Source organism: Antechinus flavipes, chromosome 3 (genome assembly GCF_016432865.1).
Source record: "Antechinus flavipes isolate AdamAnt ecotype Samford, QLD, Australia chromosome 3, AdamAnt_v2, whole genome shotgun sequence".
Lineage (NCBI taxonomy): Eukaryota > Metazoa > Chordata > Mammalia > Dasyuromorphia > Dasyuridae > Antechinus > Antechinus flavipes.
In genome coordinates this window covers 74,570,431-74,585,344 of record NC_067400.1, presented here as the reverse complement: position 1 = coordinate 74,585,344, position 14,914 = coordinate 74,570,431, and the positions used below count along the sequence as shown (strand labels likewise).

Here is a 14,914-nt window from a genome sequence, read left to right as displayed (position 1 = left end):
GGGGATTACTCTTATCTTCTAAGTACTGTATCATCTTGGCATATACTGGAAAAGTTCCAGCAGAAGATCCTTGGATATTGTATTTATGCCAGATTTTTTTTAATATATTGATCAGATTTGCTGATTTTTCCCTTCCATTTTTTCTTTTAAATAGCTTTATCTAATAAAGAATAGTTACTTAGGAATGGGGAGGTAAGGAATACTGGGGAATATTTGTATACAACAAAATAGAAGAATTTATTTTTAAAGGATTTTTGTTTTTAAAATATCAAAAGCTATGGATTAAAATTTATTTTTTTTAAAAAACAAGGAAAGAAAATCCTTGGACAGGAATGCTTAGTTGCTGAATATCCAGCTTGGCTTAGAGTATATAACAGATGGAGAATCTAAAGAAATGAATGTTCTAAATTTGCACATGTACTGTGATGATCAATTAAGAAAAAGTACTTAACAAATATAAAGATTCCATTTGTGTTAAATACTAAATAATACTAGAGCTAAACATGGAAACAACTAATTCCTTTGGTTTCTCCAATTTCTAAGGGTCTGCAGGTGGTGGGTGAATCATTCCAATCAGATTCCATCTTACCCAAGGCTACCATTTCTGGCTGTCATCGGGGAAATTCCTTTGATGGAAGTGTGTCCTCACAAGCATCCCTAGACAGAGGACCTGCCCATTCTAGGTAAGGAATTTTGATGCTAAGAATCACACAGACATGTATATATTTATACATGTATGTGTGTATCACACGCATGGGCTTATAGCTATATGTGTGTATACATATGTGTATGCACATGTGCACACATGTATGTGAATATGTTTGATATGTCACACAAAGTATTAATGAATAGATGATATATGTATATATAGTGTGTATCTATATATATAACATAAAGATTGAATGCATATATATATATGTCTTTTGTCTCAAGCCTACAAGTCTACAAAGGCATGCCATTGTATCTCAGCAAATCCACTTGTCCTTATAAAAAATTATTTGCTGCATATTTTTTTTCTTTTCTAGTAAAAGTAAAATCAGTAAATACATGTGAGTTAGTTGACTGAAAAGGGTAATTCCCTCAAATTTTCAAAAAACTGCTCCTTAGATTCCATATAACAAAACCTCATTTATTTGGGTGAATTGGGGAAAATGTCTGATTTAGTGTAAAGTTCCACTTGGAAAATATTCTTTAAAAAATACAGTTCTATTATTTTCAGTTAAATAGAAAGACTTCACATGAGGCTTTAAAAATGTTGCCTAGTGTGATAGCTAAAAATGAGTTTATTATACCAATTATACATAAATAGGTACTTTGAAACTGCTTGAGACTATTCTTTGATAGAAGGTAAATATTTTCTCTATAATCTTGTTTATGAAACTAATTTGCTTAGCTAAGACATTCATTTTTTTTTCAATGAACATTTATCAAGCACCTGTCAGAATTAGTAGGTTTGGGAATTAGTATTATTTTATGGTTTAATTTAATTCAACTTTTATTAATCACTATGTGCAGAGCCCTTTGCTAGTGTTGGTAAAACAAAAAAGGAAAATGAAACAGTCTTACTCTCAACTAAATTATAGTCTTTGGCATGTAGGCAAATGATAATACATTTGAATAGTAGAGATCAGAGGCATGCCATTGTACCTCAGCAAATCCACTTGTCCCATATTTCAAACTAAAAGTGGGCAAAGAACTTCTAATACTTGATGGATTTGTTCTATTCAGCTCTGCCTCACTTAAATTCAATACACTTGAAAATCAAGACATCATCCTCATGATGCCATTGATCTTCAAGAATGAAAGATGAACACCATTCCAGTAATATGTATACAATAATTTGAATCATTTAGTAAAAATTAGCATGTCCCCAGTGCAAGGATGACGAATAATTTTTAAAATTATTGTATCTTCCAACTATCTTTCCAGTATCTTCTATGTACATTGTGGTTTAAATGTTTTCTTTACTATGAGAATACCCTATTTGAGGGAAAAGGCTTTTTTTGCTTTTCTTTTTATCCCTAGTGACTGGCATGTAGAAAGAAATTAATACATATTTGATGATGGCAAATGACTGCATGACAAAAAATGATAATAATAATAACAAGCTAACATTTGTATAGCACTTACTATGTGCCAAATGTTGTACTAAGCATTTTACAATGTAATCTCAGTTGATCCTCACGACACTCCTGGGAAATAGGTCCTATTATTATTCATTTTGCAGATGAGGAAACTGAGGCAAATAGATGTTAAGTATCTTATCCAAATTTCCACAGCTAATAAGAATCTAAGGGAGGCCAGATCTGAACTCAGATCATTTGATCTTTACAACAACCCAGTGAGGTAGGTGCTTTTATTATTAGCACCAATTTTATAGATGAGGGAATTAAAGTAAATAAAGGTTGTATTGGCATTTAAATTTGAACTCAGATCTTCTTAACTTCAGGCTCTGCACTAAGTGTATACAAAAGACTAGCTACTTGTTAAACGGATAGTACATCTAACAATGAGCAATTTGGAATCACTGAAAGTATTACACAGTTTGCTGAAAATGGTAACAAGATCCCAGGTATAGATAATGGAATCTAGAACTGGAAAGAACCTCAGGGGCTGCTTCATGCAAATTGTACTTGAGCAAGAATCTCTGCTATAGCATATCCTGTCAATTGTCATTCAACTCTTACCTGAGGACCTCCAGTGAGGAGAGAATACACTATCTCCCTAGATCATGTATATTCATTTTTTAGAAAGCCCAGATTATTAAGAAGTGTTTTTCTAACATCAAATCTAAAATTTTTTTGTCATAGCATCCATCTTTTGTGGCTATTTTTTCCCTTTGAGGCCACACAAAATAATTTACTTTTCCATATGATAATCATTCAAATACTTGAAGGCAAATTCTTAGACTTCCCATCAAAAGAAATTTTCTCTTTAATTAAAACAATTCCAAATATTTCAACCAGTTCTAATTTGTGTTATCTCAATAACTATGATACTTTCCCCATTGTTGCCTCTTAATGAACCACTTCAATTATACATTGTCCTTTTCTCTTAACTTCTTTGCCCATTATTTTATCATCAATCTTACTTTCCCAAGTTTTAGTCCTGGATTACTCTCCTCCATCCACTGTCATTGTTTCTACTCATTCTGTAGACTGATTCTGCAGAAAAATCACAAAGCCATGCTGACTGTATCTACTACAGAGTCATAGTATAGCCTCTCAACTATGTCCTCAAGGCAATCCATTTGCACCTTCCTAATTATTCCACTCAAGATAGCAACTTTTCCAAACATTTTCATCTCTCCTCAAGCCTCCCAACTTAGGACCTTGCCTCATATTTCACTGAAAAAAAAAAGTGAGATATTACCAAGAATTCTCTCTACTCCCTTTCTGATCACTTCATATCACCTATGTGTCTTCTACCTCTTTCTACCTTTGACCTTTTTCCTTGCTAACGCTAACTCCTCTATATGCACAAATGATCCCATTATGTATCATTTTCCATAGTAGATTACCATCTCTATCATCCACATTCTCACTTATCTTTACTGTCTCTGTCTACTCCACTGCCTACAAACATGCCCATGCTTACTCCAACTTCAATAAAACCTCTCTTTATCCACCCATCTCCACTAGTGGAGTTTTTGTCCCATCTCTGCTTGCTTTGTGCTCACCCAGTCTCAGAATCTATGTATCATACTGTACTCCTCAACCTGTTGCTAGGTCCTGTTGATATTTCTTTTGTAACATCTCTCAAATACACACTCTTCTTTTCTATTGTACAACTTGACCACAATGTAGATTCTTATCACTTTACACCTGGATGACTACAGTAGATTGCTGCAACAAATCTCTTTTTACGAGTCTATTCTCCACCTAATTATCAAAACAATCTTCCCAAAATACAGGTCTGGTCATGTCACCCTCCTTATTCAGTTAACCTCCCGGTTAGTTAACTCTAAGAGGAGAGTTTTCTTATTCTCTACTCAAATTATTCTATATTTCTCCTTTCTTTCTCAGACAAACTCCTGGGGAAAAAATTCTGCACTCACTATCTATATGTCCTCTCCTCAAAATCATTCCTTAACTCCACAATATGGCTTTTGACCTCATCAATCAATTGAAAATGCTATCTCTAAAGTTACATTTACTCTCTTAATTACAAAACATGATGATGTTTTTTTCAGTTCAGTCTATCTTCAGTAACCTGCTCTTTCTGTTCCATCTGACATTGTTGATTATGTATCCTTGTTGATATTTTCTCCTCTCTGGGTTTTTATGTTTTTGGTTTCCTCTAATCTCTTGTATTCTTCTTGATCTCTATTGATGCCTCATCACCCACCTTGTAGTTAATAGCTGTCAATATTCGCCAGGAAACTGTTCTGAGTCATCAAGGTAGCTAAGTGTTTTGCTGTTGATCATTGTTATAACATTAATATTACTGTGTACAATGGTCTCCTGACTCAATTCACTGCACTTTGAATCACTTCACAGAAGTCTTCCCAGATTTTTCTGAAACCATCCCCATCATTATTTCTTTATAGCACAATAATATGTCACAATCATATGCTAAACTTGTTCAACAATTTTCCTCAATGTATGTATATTAATCCCCTCAATTTGCAATTGCTTGCCACCACAAAAGGAGCAACAATCATTTTTTTTCTTTTAAAATTTGTCTTTGGGATATAGCTCTAGTAGTGGTATTGATGACTCAAAGGATAGGCACAGTTTTATAGACTTTGGGGCATAGTTCCAAATTGCTCTTCAGAATGATCTGACCAGTTCACAACTTCACAACAATACATTAATATACTACTTTCCATAACTTCTCCAGTATTTATCACTTTATTTTACTATCATGTTAGTTGATCTGATAGGTATGTAGTACTTCAGAGTTGTTTAAATTTAAAATTCTCTAATCAGTAGTAATTTACAACATTTTAATATGATTATTGATTGATAACTTCAACTTCTTCTATTAATGGATTTTGACCATTTATCAATTGAGGAATCATTTCTATTTTTAATAATTTTGATTCAGTTCCTTATATGTTTAAGAAATGAGAACTTTTCCAGAGAAATTTGTTATAAAAAATTTCCCCTTCCAGTTTCCTGCTTTCCTTCTAATTTGGGTTGCATTTGGTTCTGTTTGTACACATTTTTTTTTTTAATTCCGTGTAATCATCTTGCATCTTATAATCCTTTCTATCACTTGTTTGGTCATAAACTCTTCCATTATCTATAGATCTGACAGATTATTTTTTCTATGTTCCCCTAATTCGCTTGTATCATTCTTTATGTCTTAATTATATATCCATTGAATTTAACTTGTGTGCGATGTTGATAAATATATTAGACTGTTTTCTAGTTTTCTCATCAAATTTTGTTAGATATAGAGTTCTTGTCCCCAAAATTTGGATTTTCAGGTTTTTTTTTTCCAAACACTAGGTTATTTAGTTCATTTATATAGAGATTGTCTACACTATCCCATTAATCAACCCCTCTATTCCTTATTCAGTAGCAGATTATTTTGATGATTACTATTTGTATTATAATTTAAGGTGGTTACTGCTAGGCCTATTTCCTTTACTTTTTTTTTCATTGATCCCCTTAATATTGTTGACTTTTTGTTTTTCCAGATGAATTTTATTTTCTTCTCAACTCTTTAAAATAATTCTTTGAGAGTGTGACTGGTTTGGCATTGAATAAATAAATTAATTTAGGTAGTATTGTTCTTTTGGCTTGACTTATCCATGGGCAAATGATATTTCTCCAGTTATTTACCCATCTTTATTCATGTGAAAAATTGTTTTATAATTGTATTTATATAGTCCCTGGGTTTGCTTGGCAGGTAGTCTTTCAAGTATCTGATGTTGTCTGCAGATATTTTAAGTGGAATTTCTCTTTCTATCTCTTCTTGCTGGGTTTAATTTTGTAATATATAGAGATGCTGATTTGTGTGGTTTTATTCTATATTCTATAATTTTGCTAAAGTTGCTAATTATTTTAATAGTTTTTAGTTGACTCATAAGTTTCTTTAAGTCATCATATCATCTATAAAGAGTGAAAGTTGTATTTCCTCATTGCCTATAAGAAATTCTTCCAATTTCTTTTCCTTTTTTTATTGTCTTATTTCTAGTTCAATATTGAACAGTAATGGTGATAATAGAAATTCTTGCTTTGGATGTAATCTTGTTGGAAATGCTTCTAGTTTATGCTTAGTGTAACTAGTTTACTCTAGGCTTTAGAAAGATTCTACTTATCATTTTAAGAAATTTCCATACTTTCTAATATTACTAATAGGGATGGATATTAAATTTTGTCAAAGAAATTCTGCATTTATTGATATGCTCATATTTTTATTGTTATTGTTTATGTCATTGGTATGGTCAGTTATGCTAATTGTTTTCCTAATATTGAACCAACCATACTTTCCTGATTGTTCCTCACTTGTACATAAAGTATGATTTTGTGATAGATTGCTGTAATCTCTTTTCTGGTCTTTTATTTAAATTTTTTTTCATCAGTATCCATTAGGGTGACCTATATTATTCTTTCTTTGTTTTTGCTCTCTTTGGCTTAAGTATAAAATCATACTTGTGTCACAAAACGAATTTAGTAGAACTTCTTTACCTTCTCAAATAGTTTGTATAATCTTGGATTTAATTGTTATTTAAATGTTTGGTAGATTTCACTTGTAAATCCATCTGGTCCTGGGGTTTTTTTCTCCCTTAGGCAGCTCATTTATAGCATAAATCAAATGATTTAGTTTTCTAAGTCTTATTAAAATGCTTTATTTCTCTGTTAATCTGGGTAATTCGTATTTTTGTAAATATTCATTCATATCATTTAGATTATTACTTAAAGTACCTCTGAATAATTGCTTTAATTTAATTTTCATGAGTTGTGAATTCAGTCATTTCATGTTTTGAGACTGGCAACTTGCTTTTCTTCTTTTTAAAATCATTACTCAATAGTTTATCTTTTTTAATTTTTAAAAATAAAACCAATTGGTGATTTTGTTTACTAATTCAATGACTTTTGTTTTGTATTAGTCTATTTTACTTTCAGTTGCATCAATCTCTCCTTTAATTTTTTGGATTTCTAACTTAGTAACTACTTAGGGATTTTAAATTTGTTCTTTTTCTAGGGTTTTTTTTTTCTAGTTGTATGCTCAATTTGCTGATCTGCTCTTTCTCCCTTTTTTTGATGTGTTTAGAGATATAAATTTCTTCTTTAGTATTGTTTGACTTCATCCCATGAATTTTGGTATGCTGCCCCATTGTTATTTAAGGAGATTATCAATTTGTTGGCCACATAAATAAAGACAGACATAAACATATTGATATAAATGTAAACAACTGAATATGTATAATTTGTGGTTCTTAGATCTAGTCATTTTTTATTATTAGATTATTTAGTTTTCGATTACTTACAATCTATGCTTCCATAGTCCTTTATTAAATGTAATTTTAAAAATTTTAACTCTATATATGACTTTTTGTTTGAAGTATGTCTCTTATAAACAATATGTTATTACATTCTGGGTTATTAATCAATACATTCTGCTATTCACTTCAATTTTATGGGTGAGTATCCCCTTTACATTCACAGTGATGACTGCTGCCCATGGATTTCTGTCTGTTCTCTTCTAGTTGTCCTTACTATTTTTAGCCTCTCCTTTCCTCAAAAATATCTTTAGTCACTTAACCCTAATTGCCTCAGCAAAAAAAAAAAAACTGTTTATTTTTTTTATCATTATCCTCTTTAATTTATCCTCTCTTTTACCACCTTCTTTCTCTCTTTCTCTTAGTCCCTGTCCCTCCCACTTTTCTATTGGAATAAAATGAATTCTGTGCTAAAGTACAAGAGTATGAGTTTGTGTGTGTGTGTGTGTGTGTGTGTGTGTGTATGTGTAATTTTCTTCTCTAAACAAATTCAAATGAGAATGAGATTCAAGCATTGCCTGCTCCTCACTCTTTCCCCTTTATTATGAAAACTTTTCTTGCATGCCTCTTTTATGGGATGTAATTTTCCCCATTCTTCTCACTCTCCTCCCTCTTCATCTAGTACATTCCTCTTTCTCTCCTGTCCATTCTTTTTTTGATATGCTGCTGATATAATTGACTCATACCCATGTCTTCTGCCTGTAGACTCCTAACTTCAATAATAATGACAAGTTCTTAGGAGTTTCACATATCATCTTGCCATAAAAGAATGTAAATTATATAACCTTATTAAGTCCCTTATGATTTTTACCTTTTATGCCTTTCTCAAGTCTTCTGTTTGAATGTCAAATTTCTATTGAAATATGGTCTTATCAGAATTGCTTAGAATTCCTCTATTTTATTAAATTTCCACTTTTTTCCTTTCAAAATTTTCAAATTCAGTTTTTCTGGATAGTTTATTCTTGATTATAATCCTATCTCCTTTGCCTTCTGGAATACCATATTCCAAGTCCTTCACTCCTTTTTAAAAATAGATGCTAAATGTTGTATGATTCTGATTATGGTTCAATAATGAAATAAGTTTTATGTTCATATTTTTTCTTGATCTGGGAGTTTTAGAATTTATATAATATTATATTTACATAATATTCTTAGTTTTCATTTGGAGATATCTTTCAGGTGATTGGTGGATTCTTTCTATTTTAGCTTCCGGATCTAAGATAAGATGACAGTTTTTCTTGATAATTTCTTGAAATATGATATATAGGCTGTTCCTTCAATTCTGTCCAATTATTGTTAAAATGGTTTCTACTGGATCTGTTTTTCTGATGAGTTGTTTTTTTTTTCCATTGAAATAATCTACATTTTCTCTTTTTCTAGATTTTTGATTTTGTCTGTTTGTCAGTATCATTATCATTGTCATTAGCTTCCACTTGACCAACTTCAATTTTAAGGAGCTATTTTTTTCAGTGAGATTTTTTTCCCCTTTTATCAGTTAACTCACCTTTTCATAATATTCTTGCATTGCTCTCAGTTATTTTCCTTAATTATTCTTTATTACCTTTATTTTTAAAGTCATTTTTACTATTTTTAAAAGTTTCTTCTTTGGTGCTGACAGGAATTCTTGTTGGACTTATGTTCAATTTGCATTTTCCTTGTAGATATTTTAAATATCATTGTCTTTTTAAAGTTTTTATCTTACTTGACTTTCCTATCTCCATAAAAGCTTTTTATAATCAGGTTACTTTTTGCTGTTATTTGTTAGGGAAAAGATTATTACTAAATAATGATTAGGGAGATTCAGATTTCTCCCTTTTTATTTTATATTCAATTCAAAACCTCAGTCTCTGAAGGCTGAACAAACTTTATTCTCTATCCAGACCCCACCCAGGTGGGATGGCCATTTGGGTTGGGTAGTGATAAATTTGTAAACAGATTGCCCAATGTTAGGGAGAGGGGGAAGTTAAGAAGCAAATGACAGAATCAAACTTTAGTTCCAGCAAATGACATAATCAAAGTTTAGGTCCAGGTCCTTGTTGTAATATTCATTCTCTCAGTTATTAACCAATCAGAGTTGATTGTTATCCTTGAAAATACCCCTCTTCCCAAAATGCATTTTAGCCATAAGCCTGCCATCATGATTGTCTTTGGTATAAAAGAAAAATGGCCTGATGATCATCCTTTTATTAAAATGCTGGTATTATTAATACAATTATTAAATTACCCAGAAATTACATTTCTCAAACCTTTTTAATCATCACTTTTGTCCATTTTTCCTTGGATTTTATGTTCGTGCTGAACTCTGTTCACCTCAAGAGAGGATGGAAATGGCTTATTTGACCTTCTGTGGCTAGGTCTGGAGACCTTAAGTTTTTGTTGTTTCCAAAGTGATGTGATCTGGGCAGAATTCCAGCCATTCTCATCCTGATCTGTCCTCTGGTCTTTACAAGCTACATCTTCTATTCCCTTCTGATTACAGACTATAACCATTCTTTTCTCCCTGCAACTGTGACCTAAAACTAAGTAATGGGAGAAGCAGACTCCAAATGGCTCCCATCCTGCCTCCCATGCTACAATAGAGGTCCTCTAGAACATTTTTGTGAAAGGAGTGTAGTCACTTTACCACTCTTAGTGCCACCAGTGCTGCTGCTACTGCCAGTCATAGAGGGTAGTGCTATTGTCTTTAGGCCCCAGAATCTGTACTGCTTCCTTCTTATTCCTAGCCAAGCCCTTCTTCAGTGTTCATAGGCAGACCTTTTAATCCTCTTAAGCTGTCCTGGGCTGGAAAAATGAGATACTGTGAGTTTTATTTGGTTATCCTGCTTGAAATTTGATTTGAGGTATTTTTTTTAAGTTCTTAAGAGGATTGGGTTGGGAGAACTCAGCAGAAATGCTCAATTCCCTTTATTATCTTGGCTCCACCTCCACAAAATGTTGAATGATTGATATACTGCTAACTCATTTAGCTTATGGTTTACCAATACTCTTGCGTCTATTTCAAAGGAAGGTTTTTTGGTTTTCTTTTCTTTTTGTTTTAGTTAGGCAGTCCATATCAATTTTACCCCCACATATTTGCAGACTAATTGTATTCACCTGAATTTCCCCTATGGAATTTCATCCTATTTTTGTAAATAGTTTCTATAATTAACAAGGTCACTTTGAATTCTATTCCTGTTTCTTAAGATCTTCGCAAATATTTTAGAACTCAATGTCATCAAGAAGCCTAGTGACTTTTTTCCATTCAAACATATGTCATTGATAAAGAATGCTTTATGTATATAAAAAATGAATACTAATATAATATATAATTTCTAAAATTCTAAGTTATAGGATACTTGCCAATTGCCTTTGATAGAATGAGTTTACTCATCAGGAGTTCCTTCCATAAATGTATACCTAATAATCATAATTTCTAGCTTTACTTTTACATTAAAAATAAAGCAAAATAGCATTCTGTCTAATTTGCACTGTTAAATTAGATCCTGTTTTGTTTGTCCTGTGCTGGAGACAAAGACACTTTCATTATTTTACTTGTAATAGTATTTTGTTAGTTTATCAAATCACTAGTTTATAAGAGTAATAATAATTATAATCATTGAAGTAATAGTAGTAATGATGATTTTTCCACTATTCCACAATTTGTTGTTAAAAATAAGTAATCCATTTTTAAAAATTTATTTCTTCTTCTGACCTTAAAAAACAATTCATCTCATTTTATTCTCTCTTTTTTCTATTGGTGATCTTATCAGTTCCCACAGGATCACTTTTCATTTCTATACATCTAGACTCCAGATCTACAAATCCAGTTCTCATTTACCCTCATCTCTTTCCTAAGCTCTAGTCTTACATCAGCAACTATCTGCTAGACATTCCTATTTGTATGTCTCCTAGACATCTCAAATTCAACATATCCAAGCCAAGATTCATTATCTTTTCCACTAAATGTTTTTCTTTAACTTCTATACATCTGATGTTCTTCTGGGCACATGACAATATTTTTGTTATGTTTTTCTTTTTCTATCTTTTTTTTATTTGTTTTTTTCTTCATATACATATATATATATATATATATATATATATATATATATATATATACACATATAGCTGTTTAAAAAATTGTGTGGATAGGGGAAAGAGAGGCAGATTGTACATATAAGCTACTACCATAATCCAGGGAAGAAATAAGGAGGTCCTGAACTAAATAAAGTGGTGCCTGTGTTAATGGAAATTAATTATAAATGCTATATGAAGAAAGATTCTATCTGCATACAGAGAAAGAGCTGATAAATAGAATTATCTGTAGAATAATATTGTGTGTGTGTGTGTGTGTGTGTATGTGTGTATGTGTATGGGTAGGTTTATGGTATTTCTAATGTTAGCCATCTCTAAGGTGAGAAAGAGAAAAGAAAAAAAGGGGAGTGAAGAATTTATATGATAACTTTATTATATATTTAGAAGAAATAGTGACTTGTACAAATTTGCAGTTTTATGTTCAATCATCTTTTTACTATATTATACCATAGAAATGATTGTTTTATTCCATTAATTAAATAAATATATATTTTTTAAATCTTGTGAAAATAGAATTGAAAAGAATTAGCAAATGAATGAATATAGTAGGTAGGATTTTGAGGGAGGCATAGAGAAAACTCTAAGGTTAAAACTTTGGTAACTGGAAATCTAGTACTCAATATATTTATGGATATATTTATGTATGTGTGCATAAATATGCATGTGCATATTTATGCACACATATACATATGTCTATATATATACATACATAAACTTATATGCATATCTAGACATGCTTTTTAAACAATATTGATATGGTTGGCATATAATATAAATTTCTCATTTGATTGAATCTTTTAACTTTGAGATCAATAATTACTAGCTATAATTTTTTCTAATAAATTCTATTTGATCCTTATTAGTGTGTTTGCATATATCTCTTATTTCCTATCCCAACTAACTCTTGTTTTTAGTTCTACTTGTTAATTTGTCTTGCTATTACTTATCCTCCCCCCTTCATGGATCCCTTCCTATCTTCTCCCCTCACACTTTCCCTCCCTCTTTATCCCATTCCTATGCATCTACATATCTTATTCCACTCCCATAAAAATACCCTTCTATTCCCCACCTTATCCTATGCTACCTATTTCCTTCCTTTTGATTCTTTTCCTATTAATGTACACTTCTTGTCCTCTTAATCTACACACCCTTCTATACCCCACCTTATTCTTTCCTTTCCTACCTTATTTCTTTATAGATTTTGGAAGGTGCTATACCCTTCATGATATGTGTGTATGTGTATTATTCCCTCTTTAAACCATTCCCAAAGTGAATAGATTTTCAGAACTACCACCCCTCTAAAGTCTTTGTATGAGTTCTTACTCTCCCACTTTATTCAAATAGCATAATTACTATTTTTACCTTTTCCTAGACTGTTTTGCTTTTTAAAGTCAGATCACACTCACTTCTGCCCCACTTTCTCTTTTGGACTATCCAATTACTACTATCAATCTTAGGCATATTATATTATATTTCCACATATAAAGCATAAAGTTTGTTTGTACATAGTCCCTTGAAATTGGTCTTATTTTGTTAAATTTGAGTTCAGATTTGGTTGAGACAAAATCCTTAAAAATCTGTAAATTCATTGAATCTCCATTTTTTAATCCATTATTATGCTTAATTTTGCTGGATATAGTTTTGGCTGCAGGCCTAGTTCTTTTGATTGTCAATATATGATATTCTAGGACTAGTGGTCTTTTATTATAGCTGCTAACAAATCCTGTACAATTCTAGTTGTAGTCCCAGAACATTTTGGATTGTTTTCTAATTTGTTTCTTGTAAAATTTGTTCTTTGATATGAGGGTTTCAAAACTTAGTAATAACATTCCTATGTGTTTTCTTTGAGGAGCTGCTTGAAATGGTAATCAATGGAATTATTCTATTTCTACTCTCCTGTCTTGTTCTATCATTTTAGAATAATTTCTTTTAATTATTTCTTTTATTATTGTGTCAAGGTTTTTTTAATCACAATTTTTAGGTAGTCCTATTCTTCTTATGTTTTCTCTTCTTGATCTGTTCTCCAGATCTCCAGATCTCCAGATTTTCATATAAGATGTTTCACATTCTATTCTCTTTTCATTCCTTATATTTTGTTTTGATATTTAATTGGTCTCTTATAGTTTCTAGTTTTCAAAGAATCATTTTCTTCTTTAAGATTCTATCTTTTTCAAATTGGATGACTTTTTTATATCTCCTTGGGTTTTTTTAAATGATTTTTTTAAATTTTTTCCTCAATCTCTCATATAGTCTTTAAAATCTTTTTTGAGTTCTTTAAATTTTTTTCTGGGCAAGTAGCCATTTAACCTTACTCCTTGGGTAGGAGAGGCTTTTTTTTAACTTCAATGTCTTCTCAAGATGAATGTTGTTTTTTCCTGTTCCATAGTAAGTTTCTATGACTGGTCATAGAAACTTTTTCTCTTTTGTCTGCTCTTTTTTTAAGGAGAATTTATTAGTGTAACCATTACTAATCCTGGGGAGTAAGGGGGTAGCGAGGAGATGCTGCCTCTGGCTTCACTGGCCTGGAATCCCAAACCAAGATCTCTACCCTCCTGAAAGTGCCTGCAGCTAGCAGCATTCCTGCCCTACTGTCTGTACCTTCACTTGGTGTACTGGTTCCTTTTTTGCCCAGTGTCACTCCTCAGCAGCACAACTGTACCTGATGTTCTTTATCAGCTGAAGTTCTCTCAGTCTTCCCCAACTCAGATACCCCCTTCCCAGCTCTTCAGTTGTCTAGGAGATGATGGTTGAGGTTGAGGATATTACTGAATCCAGCTAGCCACAGAGTTCCCTGCTTGCTGTTTGTGTGAAACTAGCCTGAACCAATTAGTCCTAGTCTGAACCAATTAGTCCTGGAGTCTTTTTTTTTGGTCTTCTCAAGTTGTCCCAGGAGGATCCCTGTTCTGCCCCAAATCTTGGTTATTTTTCACCTCTCTATGTTTACTGAGGCACAATTTTGTTTTGTTTGTGGGGGAATTTGCTCTCTACCATCTTCTCAAATCCTTCCCCAACCAAAAAAAAAAAAAAAAGATTTATTCTTAAAGTTCATTTCTGACAATATAACTCTTCTGTTTAAGAAGTTTTAGTTGCTTCCTAATAATATAGAAAAAAATGCAAATTCTTGGTTAACATTTAGAACTTTTCACAATCTTACTGCTTCTTATTTTTCCATATTCATTTTTCTAATTCAAATCATGTATTCTACCTTCCAACTAGTCTAGCCTTTTTTTTCTTTCCTTCCTACAATATTTTATGTTCCAAATCTATGTCTTTGCAGTGTCCCCCATCCCTGGAATGTTCTTCATCCTTATCTCCACTTCCTGAAGCCCCAAGCTCCTCTCAAAATAGCTCAAGTGCTATATGTCCTATAAGAAGCTTTCACTAATT

The 14,914-nt window shown here is 31.9% G+C and overlaps 1 protein-coding gene across 1 annotated transcript in view; it reads left to right on the top strand.

The window, feature by feature from the left end:
* Positions 1-14,914, top strand: part of UNC80 (unc-80 homolog, NALCN channel complex subunit) — a 228,787-nt gene that overhangs the window by 17,708 nt on the left and 196,165 nt on the right. The window contains exon 7 of the mRNA XM_051983635.1: positions 544-683. Coding sequence (XP_051839595.1) covers positions 544-683 — 140 coding nt within the window. The remainder of the gene's footprint in view (positions 1-543; positions 684-14,914) is intronic.